Below are 14,361 nucleotides of genomic sequence, written 5' to 3' on the forward strand. Positions count from 1 at the left end.
TGGCTCCCATTCCCCTATAGAATCCTATTCAAACACATCACACTCACATACACTCACATACAGGGCCATCTCTAATTCCATTGCTCCATATATCTCTAACCTCATCTCCATTCATACACCCTCCTGCCCTCTAAGGTCAGCAGACGACGGTCGTCTCATCTCCACCCTGATCACTGCTTCCCATGGTAGAATACTGGACTTTGCCTGTACTGCACCCCTTCAGTGAAACGCACTCCCTCGCTCCATTAGTCTCTCCCCGACCTTGCAAAGCTTCAAACGGGCACTGGAAACTCAACTATTCAACAAAGCGTACCCTTCCACTGCATAAACTAGTCCTGAGGCTGGTTCTCTGGCCCCCTGCCTGTTTACATCCTGCTATCTAGCCACCACCCACTTTCTTGCACCTCTTGTAATCGGTCTGTTTCCCCTTCCTACTAGATTGTAAGCTCCTCAAAGCAGGGTCCTCTTCCCTCCTGTTGTCAACACCTTCTCTTCACATTTCACTTACAGCTTTCCCATACTCAAACACTCAGTGGCCATCTTTGTCCGCATATTCATCTCCATCATTGGCCTCAGGCCTCTAGTTGTATTGAGTCCTCTAATTGAGTACTCACTACTTTATATTTAAGCTGTAATGTGTGTTGAACTGTGGCGCTCTTTATTTTTACTCTATTTTTGTTATTTATTCAATGTAATGCCAAGTTTTGTCTCCCTGTACTGTTCCTTTGTACGGCACTGCGAAACACTTGTGGCGCCTTATAATTAAAATTATAACAATAATAATCCATGCTCTTATAGGTCCCCTGTCCTGCCACTTCCAGTCTAAAGGCCCCCTTACACTTGTTCAACTTATTGTTCAACAAATTGAACCTGATTGACTCAAGATTTATCCTATGTGCAGGAGGATCAATCTCTTACAATCTCTTGGTTATACCCAATGGCACAGGATTGTGGATTGTGTCCTACATGTCAGGCACATCAGATTTTGTCAGATAAATTGGCTCAATCCACCTGGATTGGGTCAAATCTCACAATATCTCACAAGTGTAAGGGGCCCTTTAGGCTTTTTGGATGTAGCCACCGTGCCTCACTCAACTCACGCTGGTAAATAAGGATTTACAACACTGTGGCACCAGGGGAAAAAACAAGGAGCCTAAGTCTGCCACACAGGAACATTTCTTTGGGGCTTCATCATCTCGAAAAAAGATTTGTCCTTCCCTCTTTACACCTGGTCTGATGTCAACATCCCTTCATATTCCCCGGTCTCCACTACAATTGGCCAAAACCTTTAGGAACCAGTCAATTCCCTAGATGGCCCAGTCACACTGAGGTCTATCCATTGTATTCTAACAGCCTATCTATAGAAATATCTGCCCATGACTTTATTCAAGAAGAAGTAATCTCCATCCGTGACAAGCTCACGGATCTGGAGGACCGCTCCATGAGAAACAACATAAAGATAAGAGGCATCTCTGATTCTGTTACAAACTCTGAGCTCTACCAATTTGGCACTGATATCTACCAGAAACTGCTACCGGACGCCACGTCGGCATATCTAGTGATCTTCAGAATCCATAGACCCCCATAGGATGGCTATGTTTATTGCCACCATTGCATTTACAGTTTATCAGGTTTGCCATGTTTCTATCACTGGTTACCATCAAGTTGTTAGACCGTCATTAGGTCGACTTGTGTCTAGGTTGACATGTTTTTTACCCGAATGTCGACACAGTCGACATGGACACAGGTTAAAGTGCACTGTATTTCTGTAACATTTTTATTGTGTTTTAATAATTTTGTTGCGCTCGCCATTCTTCAGGCTCGGTGCCTTTCTACGCTCAGAACTGTATTTTATTCTACCATCACGCTCAAGTGGATAGTAGGGCATGAAATACCACATGTCGGCTCACAAAACCGTGAAAACCCCATGTTGACCTAATGACCCTGTTGACCTAACCCAGACACATCCAAACTGTGGCCCTCCAGCTGTTGGGAAACTACACATCCCAGCATGCCTTGCCACAATTTTAGCATTCCCTAATAGCAAACCTGTGGCAAGGCATGATGGGACTTGTAGTTTCACAACAGCTGGAGGGCCATAGTTTGGACATGCCTGACCTAACCCATGTTCTTATTTGTAGATATTGGTCTAAGAGGCATTTAGCTTTAAAGTACTTTGCGGATCACAGTCCTAGTAATCCAAGAAACAAACTTCCCATTACATTCTCCTCCACAGTTCTCTAATCATAACTAACGTGTCTGTATACCTCCTCTGGCCCCTTTAAAAAAAATAGAGTTCCAGTTTAAAGGAGCAGGATTTATTCTATAAATCCTGCTCCTTTAAACTGGTAAATAAATGGGTGGACAATAATGGTAGATAGGATCTCGCTCAGTCACTAAGGTGGCCATACACACGCAGATTTATCTTCAGATCTGGCTGGTTGGAACAAAAACATGGTTATGGATGAGAGCAAATGACAGTTGACCATTTGATTGGAAATGCTGGAAAACTGACAAACTGTCACTCACCATGTTTTTGTTCCAACCAGACAGATCTGAAGATAAATCTTACTAGTGTATGGGCACCTTAGTGTCCCTATATGCCCCCAACTCCAGACAACCCTGTTTTCTGAAAACATTTCTTCAAAAATTACATGATGTCAAGATGGGAGCGGTTTTTATTATGGGAGACTTTAATTTAGCACCTGACCCCCTCCTAGATAAATCTACAACCCCGGGTTAAATCAATAACAGTACCATTCACTCCTTGGCCACTTGTTTCTCCCAATTACTAGCTGAGTTTGACCCCTATGACACCTGGAGAATTAGAAACCCTGGCTCTAAAGATTATACCTATTTCTCTGTAGTGCATAAATCCTATTCGAGAATAGATCTTTTCCTTACTGATAAATGGTCTTTACAATCAATCCCTATGGTCCAATTGTCAGGATATCATGTTTCGACTGGAGTTGTTGGAAAGCGAGGAGACCTGAATGATCATAAAGTTCACCAATAGTTAGAATCTCTCTATCCAGCCTTGTATAGATAGATCAGGTAGTCATTTCCAGATCGCCAGAAGCGATTATTTAGAGGAGGGAAGGGAGAATTCACCCAGTGCAACAATTAATTCGTCCCATACACTGAGCGTGTGGGAAATAGGGTTTGCAGATATGGCGGAGGGTGGTCTATTAGAAAGATTAAGCCAAATAAGGGGAAGCCCTTACATAAATATCGTTCTATGTCAACCCAAGGTTTCACAGGATCTAATAGTAACCAATCCTTTAATTGGTCTAGTAGAGAAGCAGATTGGTTTAATTCAAGTTTTGAGAAGGCAAGGCCACCATAATATTTTGATCGGTGTAGCTGTGCTCTGGCTATCCGTGGTCTTTTATTTTTTTCAAATGAAAGTGAATGTAACAGAGTAGAATTTATTGAGTATAATATGGGGAACTAGGTAGGGAATTGCTCAGAATAAATAAAGGATTTTAGGGAGAAGCATCATTTTAATAGAGGCAAGATCCAAGAGATGCTATAGGTCAAGTTGCTAAGCGTACACACTTAATTGACCACTTGATATGTCTGGTCAGGCATCATAACTGGCCAACTGCGTCATTGGCGGCGGTTCCTGTGGCCCACATGTGGGACAGTCAGAGGGTCGGCCATACAAACAACAAGATGTTCTGTTCTGTTTTTGCATAGCCTGTGCTGCATGGCCGGCCTTACATTTCTGTTATCAATAGTGATGTATTGTTCATTGCTCCAACAATATATCGATCAAGTGTGTACCCACTTGTCAAAACACTGTTTATTGGCATTAAGCATTATTGACTAAGACAGAGGTTCCCAAACATTGGTTCTGATTCAGACCTGGCTGCTAATTTTAGAATTCAGTGGACTTGGAGGAGAAAGCTGCCACTGAGACAGAGAGAGAGAAAATGCCCCATGCTACAGTATACTGTGAGAGAATTGCAATTAATTGCTATCCACTCTGAAATCCATACCCAATTCCCGAACCATCAAAGAGAGCAATTGATAGGTCTGAGACTTCCACTATTCTGTGACTGAGACAGAGTGTTCCTGTCAGTTATATTGCAAGGGGATTCAGTTAGCAATCCATACACATATTCTGTCGCTTTTTACCATTGCATATATGTGATGTGAATGAGCAGTTCGATAAAATTCTCTAATTAGCATTCAACTCTGAATCAGGCCCATTGTCCTCAAGTCACCCTAACATTCGGATTTTGAGGATATCCATGCATAACCACAGGTGATTTTATTAGTACTTCAGTCAATTTTATTTAACCATCTATCCTGAGAAATGTATCTACTTAAATCTGGACCATTGGGGTGCATTGGGGGCTGCATTATGGAACCCCTGGGCTAAACAATTCTAAAGGTAATCTTTCATAAACACCCGCTTACTATGGGGGGTATTCGACTGTCGGTCCGTCCTGACAGCCGTGACCTGTTTTTGTTTTCCTCAACTGCATATCGGCAGGCAGGATTCATGCCCCGCCCGCCGATCGGCGATAAAAGGGCATGGCAGTGGGGACTGAATATCGCCCTCTGTGTGCCTTCACAGGTAGTTCAACATTCTCCACCATTAAGTTTCACTGAAGCTTTAAATGAAAAGTGCTTTATGATGTAATAATTTTGAAAATAAACTACTTTCCAGCATTTGAGGTTGATCCTTTAGGCCAGGGGTTCTCAAACTCGGTCCTCGGACCCCACACAGTTCACATTTTCCATGTCGCCCGGCAAGTGCACCGCGGTGCATTCATTACTCCTTGACACATTTTAAATGATCCACAGGTGGCGCTAATTATTTCACTTGTGATTCAATGAGGAGACCTGCAAAACATGCACTGCGTGGGGTCCTGAGGACCAAGTTTGAGAACCTCTGCTTTAGAACCACTTAGCTCATCTAGCCTGCCCCTGCTACCGTTTTCACACCGCACAAATATCCAGGGTGGACCCTGGGTTTTTTCAGAGTCCACCCGGGTGAGCATGCGGTGTAAAAAGGCCATTTTAATACCCTGGGTCCAGCAACCCTGCAATCCGACAAGGGGTAAAAGCAGTATTACGGGGGTCGAAACCGGGTTGCTTGGCAGCCTGAACGGGAACCTTGGGTCAAGCGACCTGGATCCCGTTCACTACTATGGAGGAGGCAGCAGCGTCCTCCCCGCCCGACACGACGTACCACTGCTCTGCCCCGCCCCCCACCTGATATCAGTGCCCGGCAATATGCCGAGTGCTGACAGGGCATGCTTTATCACAAATGCCGGGTTGCCCTTGGGCTGGAATCGGGTCCAAAGCCTGGAGACTGGCATTTGCGATGTGAAAGAGTTATTAATCTTACAATATCTGTTTCCTGATGGTGAAGTACACTATCTTTCATTACAGGTGATACTGTATGTGTGCTATAGCGTGCAATATTGCCAAGCCTGATAGCTGGGTTGGTCCCGGGAGCTCCCTGGTCAGGGGCAGTGGAAATGGGTAACCCGGGTCGATGGCACCCAGGTCCCATTCACTGCAATCTAAAGGCACCATTGGGAGACGCGCTTATCCCCCAGCGCCATGCCGGCCCCGCCTCCCAATGACGTCACCAACCCAGCTTTATGCCGGGTTGGGCAGCGAATAGGAAAGGGTCAGCAAGCCTGGTCGCACTGGGGTACAAACTCCCGGGTGCGACCCGGCTTGCCTAGTGTAAATGGGTACTGTAGCTGGAAATAGGAACTAGATCACTGTCATCTGTGAACTGTTTCATGAGAGCCGGATTGACCTATCCCAGCTTGCTTATCCATAAAGCTTTGTGCACACTCCAGCTGTGCTGTCACAAGCCTTACTTCAATTCTCATGCATTATGACAGTCATTCATTAAAATACAGTATTTTGATTAATTCCTCATTAAATAGTTGTTATGATCTTGTTCTGTAAATGCTCCACAAATTGTAATTGATACCATACACAAGATGTTTTTATCGTTAGTTAATTAAATTTGTTAAATCCATTACAGATTAACCCCTTTGCTGCTGATGGTTTTCCTCATGCTGATGGTAAAGTGGAAATCAGCATAGAGAGGGAAGTGGTACACTGATTAGGGGGTCCACATTCTACGGTGTCGACATTGACACAAAAACATGAAAACTCATGTCAACCTTCCCAGTGTTGACCTTTTTATTGTTCCACCATTTTGGGGTAGACCTATATATTCTTTTAGCCCATAATTCTAATACACCTGTGTGTTGGGTATCCTGCATTCATTGTCTGACTTTATTTTCTGTGTTCTTTTTGTATTGAAGCGATTGCAGAAAGCAGCACTCCTCAGTCTTGTAAAGTTTAAAATATAGTCGTTATTAAGCCCAACAGCATTTCGGGAATCACACCCCCCCCCCCCCCAATTCAGGGACAAGCATATACAAATGAAAGCAAACAGAGACATACATATTCCCTGCTCAAACACTGGCCTCCAAAAGAATCAGCATGTGAGTATCATAACATTGTCACAGAGCTGCATGTGGTTGCTTAGCTACCTAGGACGCATATGTGATTTTGTTAACTGAAACCAGAACAGGAAAGTGTGTCCACCAGAGGGTGTAGCCCTAACAATAGCTGTGGCACTTACCATATATACTCGAGTATAAGCCTACTTTTTCAGAACATTTTTTATGCTGAAAAAGCCCCCCTCGGCTTATACTCGAGTGAGGGTCCCACTTGAGTCAATAAGTTTTCCCAGGTTTTTTTGTTGTAAAATGAAGTGCCTCGGCTTATATTCGGGTCGACTTATACTCGAGTATATATGGTAAGTTTGTATACAAAATAAAATCAATTCAATCAAGCAGCCCGGCCATCAAAGATGTAAATTAGTTAACCTGAAAAATACATATAATTACAAAGCATCTTAATTGTGCATTTCTCTATTTAACAAAAACAATAATGTACATTCCAAACTTTCTCACAAAAAGCAATCCTATAGGTTAGAAAACAAAAATAGGAATACAACTTATCAGCCGCTCGGAGTCTTGAATCCACCAGGATCCCTCCCGTGGTATTCACATAAAAGTGAGAGATTAATTCATAAAATAGTGAAGTATGTTTTTACACAATTTCATTTAATAAACTTCAGATAAAATGACATAAAAATATCCACAATACAATACACACAGCACTATTTAAAGTGCATAAGAATATCCTGGGTGAAATAGAGACTGAGAATTACCGGATATGAAGGAACTGATATGCGAACAGTTCCACAAAGGTTTTAGAGCAGTCCCACACTGGTACATCCGCTGGGCTTGTTGTCCTGCTGTTTTCCCGGACTTTAGTCCTTTTCATCAATCCATATACAGTGTCACCAACGCGTTTCTTCCTCCTCAGAGGACTTTTTCAAGGTGTACTGAAGCGAATAGGAAAGGGTCAGCAAGCCTGGTCGCGGGAAGGATTAGGTCAATATATATTCGTACACGATAATGGATTTTACATTTTACTCCGGTATTTGGATGATTGAACGTTTGCCTGGGCTAAGAGAATTACATGTCACACATCCCATTCAGTGAGAAATCCTAACCTTTTAGTTTAAAAAATGTTTACATTTTCGGTACTTGTGTATTATCACGGCGCCCGATTTTATCTAGATCGCATCCGATTTATCGGCCGATTTTTTTTTTTTTTTTTTTTGGCCGATTTCATTTGCGATGCGATTTTGCGTCAGATTTTCGGCCGATTTTTTTGCAGATTTTCGGCCATTTGCATGTTATTCCATCCTTGCACACCCCCAGGTACTATGCGATGGTATGCGATGTGATTTTCGGGAAAATGCCCCATATTGTACAATTAAATATCGCATAGCAACGCATGCCAGCAATTGGCATGCGATGCAATGTGATTCGCAATGTTAAATGCACCCCCATTGTTAATGCCACCCCCACTATCAACGCCAACCCGAAGCGTGGCGAGCGCAGCGAGCCCGCGAGGGTCGGCGGTAAGCGTCCTCCGACCTTTTCATACCCCCACTATCCACGTTGGCGTGGAGTTGATTCTAGATAGTGTGGCGAGCGGACGCGGATTACTTTACATGTATTCCGCGTCCGCTCGCCACGCTTCGGGCTCGCTGCGTTTGCCACACTATCTAAAATCAACTCCACGCCGACGTGGATAGTGGGGGTATGAAAAGGTCGAAAGGACGCGTACCGCCACCCCTCGCGGGCTCGCTACGCTCGCCACGCTTCGGGTTAACGTTGATAGTGGGGGTGGTGTTGACAATGGGGGTGCATTTAACATTGTAAGCACCCATCAAGGTGATCGTACAATTACAAATCGAATCGCTTCACATGCATCACATGCCACTATATTGCATGCGATGCACTACGATGGAAATCGGGGGTGTGCAATGATGGAACAGCATGCAAATCGGCCGGAAAAAGTGAAAAAGCCGCAAAATCGCATCCGATTTTTGCATGCGATTTGTGGGCGAAACGCCCATGAAACGCTGGGCGTACGTATATGTTAATTAGCCCAAACAGCCCTTCACGCCCCTCTCCACCCCCTGCTCGGATGGTTCCGTACGATCATTTTCTGCATGGAACTCACGCTGTGTTCGTACGTGTGAGGCATTTGCACAACCATCGGCCGTCCGTCCGCATTCGGAGCCATCCGACTCAATCAGAATAAGGGCCTATGTGACAGCTATTGTTAGGGTTGGTATGTCCTCTGGTGGACATACTTTCCGTTCTGGTTTATTAAACAAAATTACTTATGCATCCTAGGTTGCTAATTGACTATATATATATATATATATATATATATATATATATATATATATATATATATATATTCCAATGCAGCCGGCACTCTTGTGTATAAATTGCAGCTGGCCCCGGTGCCCAAATGAGAAAACCATATACGATATCCAAGACAATAAATCGCTGTAGGATTGTGTGCTCTGAAGAAGGGGGTCAAACCCCGAAAGCTTAGCCTTTCCAATACAATCTTGTTTATTCATTTGAAACGTGTCTCCGGAGTGCCATTTATTGTCTTGGATATCGTGTATATATATATATATATATATATATATATATATATATATATATATATATATATATATATATATATATATTATACACATATATACACATACACCATGGGTGTTCATGGTGGAAGGACCTGTTCTGGATACTGCTTGGCTTTGACAAAGGTCTTTGATAAGACCGAAACGTTAGCCCTGTCACGTAAGCAACAATAAATCGTTTTTTTTTCACATTTACTCAGCGATTGGTGAGTGCCCTCTTTTTTGTTCTTTGTTATTTGGATATGTTATCCTTGGAGTGAGCACCACCGTGTGTCTCAGTTTGCTTTTATTTGTATATGCTTGTCCCTGAAGATGGGGGTTGATCCCCAAAACGCTGTTGGGCTTTTAAAACTAGAAGACTGAGGAATGCCGCTTTCTGCAATAGCTGTACTGTGCAAAGTCCTAAGAAGGCACTCCAGCCAGCTACTTTTTGCAATTTAGGAGTGCCAGACATATTGGACTTGCGTGTGTGTCTGTATATTTTTATAACATTTTTTTTTTCTTGTAGAGGTTCATATTGTCTCTAGTTTGCCACTGCAGATGTCACTCTTCTTCAACACATTTTACTTTCCCTTCTGGTGGATCTGTGCTGTTATAGCTCTTCAATTAAAGGTACTACAGTATGCAATAATAGAAATATTAAATGGAAAAGGATAAAAATAAATGATTGCAATAAGAAATATTCTAAAAGCCATTCAAATCCATTACAGTATTTGCCATATTGGAAATGACAATAGCAGATTGTCCTCTAATGGTCTTCATGTGTGAGGAAACAATGTATTGCTCATGATTTCCTCAACCATAGTGGTTATTTTCCAATATGGATGTTAGGTTTATTTCCACATTAGACATTGATCTTTTTGCTTTTGCTTATAGGGTGTTTGTAAGTGGCATAATTACTCTCCTTTCCTTATATTAGTATTGCTGAAAAATATAACACATTGGATACTTGAAATATTAAAACATGATTGTTAATCTATCAATTGGTAATTGAAGATATATTTTGCACAGTCATTGAGGCATGTTTTGGATCAACTCATCTAACTAATGCTGTGTACACACGGTCCGAATTCCTTTCCGATGTTGACGATATAGTCAACATCGGATCGGCATCGGATCAACATCGGATGCAGATCGCAAGGGTTTTAACCCTTGCGATCCCCATCCGATCCCGATGTGCGTTCACGTATCGGAAGCCAGAAAGTCTTGGCTGCCTTGTCTATATAGTGCAGATCTGCACTATATAGTCAAGATAGGATGCAAATCGGATGTGCCTTAAGATCCTATCCACGATCCTATCTGATCAGATCGTGGATAGGATCTTAAGGCACATCTAACGTGTGTACACACCATTACACTTTACTACAGGTGGAGTATCCCTTATCCAAAATGCTTGGGACCAGAAGAATTTTGGATAATGGATTATTCCGTATTTAAGGATATTTTTATATTTCAGTGATGTATCTTTTGATATCTTGCATTTGTGTTGTACAAACACATCAAAAGCATGAAATACTCACAAATATATTTTATTTGTGCATACAAGGTTTCAAAACACGAAACAAAGTTTGTGTACTATCTCAGGTACTGAATTTGAATGTCAAGCAATCATTTTCTTGCACATATATAGTGCCAGTTATATAGCATATCCCCAGTAGTGCTGTTATAGATGTCCCCAGTAGTGCTGTTATAGATGTCCCCAGTAGGTTTTTAGAAAAAAAAACAAAAACATTTCATTTCACCTTCTGCAACGTATGGTTTTCGGAATTATTTGGATAAGGGATACTCAACCTGTATTTTTGTAACTGTTTTTAATGGTCTCATTTTGTGTGTTCTACAGTATGTTCTGCTTCCTGATCATTACAAATTTATTCTTGTGACTATACTTATCTTGATGTCTGTGATTGAAATGATTCGACTATATCTCGGATACAGTGGAAATCTACAAGAAAAGGTGCTCATTATGCTGCTGTTTGGAAAGTTTATGGTTAATAACTTGTCCCATTGATTCTTCTTGTCTCCCTGTATTAAATGTTTTTAAACAGGCTTGGTACACACTACAACAATGTTGTTTCCAGGCAAATTGTAATGACAAAAAGACAATATCATTGTGTGTGTGTGTGTGTGTGTGTGTACTTCCAATCTGCTCCCTACCCCTGTCGCCTATGATATTGTCCTGTCGACGATATACGGTCGTTAGGTCGACAGCACTAAGTCAGCGTGCATTGGGTCGATCACTGAAGGTCGACAGGGGTCAAGGTCAACAACTGAGAAGGTTGACATGGGCTTAGGTTGACAGGGTCATTAAATTGACACGGGTTAGGTCAACAGTCATAAAGGTCGACATGGGGTTTTGCACCTTTTCTTGAGCCTACAGGCGGTATTGCATGCCCTAGGAAGCCATGCAAGGGGATGCGGTGCACTGATACGGGGTCCATGTTGACTGTGTCGACATTTGGGGGGAAAAAGTGAAAAACCCCATATAGACCTTTTGACTGCTGACCTAGTCCATGTTGACCTAATGCTTGTGTAAACATTTTCAGATATCAACCTTCATTGGTCGACCCAATGCATGCCAATTTTAATGCTGCCGACTCTGATCCATACCACTGTCAGCAATACTGCAGGCCAACTGGACAATATTGAATGGTACTCATCGTAGATTGACTCTAGGTTGATAGTCATAAGGTCAACCACTATTGGTCGACAGTCAAAAGGTCAAAGACAGGGTCCAATGATCGACAGGATCCAAAGGTCGAAAGTCAAAAGGTCGACATGGTCAAAAGGTTGACATGAAAAAGGTCGCTGTGCATTTTTTAACAAAAGTTTGAGCTGACATGTGCCGAAAGGCATTATTTCCAACCCTACCATCCACTGCGGCGTGGAGGGGAATATAACAGTGTGCCGAGCGCAGCTAGCCCAAAGCATGGCAAGCGTAGTGAGCCATGCGACAGTGCCTATGTCGTCATAGACACAAAACATGAAAAATCCATGTCGACCTTTGGACCCGGTCAACCATATGACTCTATTTGAAATGAAAATTATGTGTGGTATTGACGGCTCAAACAAAGATGTAAAATCCAGGACTATTAGTCCTACACTGTTGTTCAAAGTTTCTTTGTTAGAGAAACTTTGCCTTATTATCTATCATTTGTGCAGAATTGTCCATACTAATGCATGTTTATTTTTAACCAAAATTTATTCTCCTGCTTTATTCTACAGTGGATATTTTAATACAGTGATCTTGTATCTCTTTGTTAGGTTCCAGAGCTGGCAGGGTTTTGGCTGCTCAGCGTCCTATTGCAGCTTCCACTTCTACTTTTCCTTTTATTCGACCCTGGTGTGGAATCTTTACCGTTGGAATGGGCATCACATGGGATACTGACTGCGATCTTGCTCTTTCAGATTCCTGTGTCATGGTTTACACTACGCAAGACCACCCGACGTCTTGCTGGTAGATTTCACCAGCTGGAGAACATAAGGGAGCAAGCTTGATATGATCCAGTTTACTGTTTAAAGGAAAAAAACTAGATACAGTCAGGGTTATAGACGCAGTGAGGCAAACCTGCTGATTAATAGAACAATAGCAGAAATGGGTACTTGTTTAGTTTCACAGTGGCTGATGCGATATCGCAAGCGATGCGATATCGCATCCGATTTGATGCGATTTTGGACCTGTTCATAACCCCACTATCCACTACGCATGGAGTTGATTTTATATAGTGTGGTGAGCGCAGCGAGACACCGAGCCCAAAGCGTGGCGAGCAGACGCGGATTACTTTACATGTATTCCACGTCCCCTTGCGGGGATTGCTGCGCTCGCCACGGAATACATGTAAAGTAATCCGCGTCCCCACGCGGGGCTCACTCCGCTCGCCGCGCTTCGGGCTCGCTGCGCTCGCCACACTATATAGAATCTACTCCATGCGTAGTGGATAGTTGGGTTATGAACAGGTCCAAAATCCCATCAAATCGGATGCGATATCGCATGCAATATCTGCCGCAGTGAAACTAAACAAGTACCGAAATGTTTACATGATACTGTCAGGTCCAACAGCTGGAGGGACCTAGTTTGTGGAAATAACACATTTTCAACCTAATGTATGCAAAGTGGACATATATCTCTTGGGTTGCAAAGGGTGTGGATTGAAATGTCTACAGCAGGCATTCCCAACCTCGGCCCCGAAGGCACACTAACAGTGCAGATTTTAGTAATATCCAGCTTCAGCACAGATGTTTAAATAGCTGAAGTACTAATTAAGTCACCTGTGCTGAAGCATAGCTATCACTAAAACGTTGACATGGACTTCCAATTAGTGTAACACGTACCCTTGCATGGCTAGCACTTTAGACCTGGTGCCTCGCTTCACTTAGCACACTTTACCTTTCCTAATTGTAGTTCACGTGTTTAGTGAAGTATGTAAAAGTCCACAAAAAAAGTTAAACATTGTGAAAAACTTGAAGTTTTGTATGTCGAACTTTTTGTGTCAACCCATTTACTGTCTATTTGGACATGGTAGGCCTTTCAACTGCTTCCTGTTGCAAGCATCTGTTAAATTACACTTGTGATATAATGTCACATGCTTTGTACTAGCTGACGACTGGCTCTTAGAAAAAAAAATTCTCATTTCACCGACCAAAATGAAACAAGTTCTATTTCATATATATTTCCACAGAATTATTAGTCCTTATTTTATTATTGTTGGTAACTTTAGGTACTTTATTTTTTTTTTAAATCAGATATAATGTTTTGTACCCATAAGAGTTGTTTGAGACCTTTGTATTTAAGATATGTTTGAATACAATTTAGATTAAAAAAAAATATATATTTGCTAACCAATTGATGCATGAATTATTCTATGTTATAATGCAAATACAATTATCAGAAATATGTTAATACTGATATAAATATAAGAATAATTTCTCTTGTGCAACACTCAAATTCAAATTTTTATATGTAAATATATGTTCTGCTAAATTATGGTTGTCTTTTTTTTTTTTTTTTTTTTTTTACATTAAAATTATCAAATTACATTTGTTGAGGCTTTTACAATTTCTGATTTGATCTAGATTGGCTGTAAAAGGAATACAGTAGAACTGTAAATTGTTTAGCATCTTTAGTCCGTCTCACTTTTTTTGACAGGCACATATTTGAGATCTTTTTTTTGTGTAAATAATTGAAAAGCAATTTCACTTTTATCTGGTAATAATGTGGTAAAGATATGAAAGTATCCCAATCTTTCTCAATTCAAGGCTACACAAACTTGAAACCGATCCATTTTATATGCTCA

At 41.7% G+C, this 14,361-nt stretch overlaps 1 protein-coding gene across 1 annotated transcript in view; it reads left to right on the plus strand.

Moving 5' to 3' along the window:
* The window catches only part of TMEM17 (transmembrane protein 17), a 34,515-nt gene extending 20,537 nt beyond the window's left edge, over nucleotides 1–13,978 (plus strand). The window contains exons 2-4 of the mRNA XM_083146127.1: nucleotides 9,579–9,682; nucleotides 10,911–11,024; nucleotides 12,332–13,978. Of these exons, the coding sequence (XP_083002253.1) occupies nucleotides 9,579–9,682; nucleotides 10,911–11,024; nucleotides 12,332–12,565 (452 nt within the window). The 3' untranslated portion in view covers nucleotides 12,566–13,978. The remainder of the gene's footprint in view (nucleotides 1–9,578; nucleotides 9,683–10,910; nucleotides 11,025–12,331) is intronic.
* The last annotated feature ends 383 nt before the right edge of the window (nucleotides 13,979–14,361 follow it).

The sequence above is a fragment of the Crinia signifera genome, chromosome 6 (assembly GCF_055691185.1).
Source record: "Crinia signifera chromosome 6, ASM5569118v1, whole genome shotgun sequence".
NCBI lineage: Eukaryota > Metazoa > Chordata > Amphibia > Anura > Myobatrachidae > Crinia > Crinia signifera.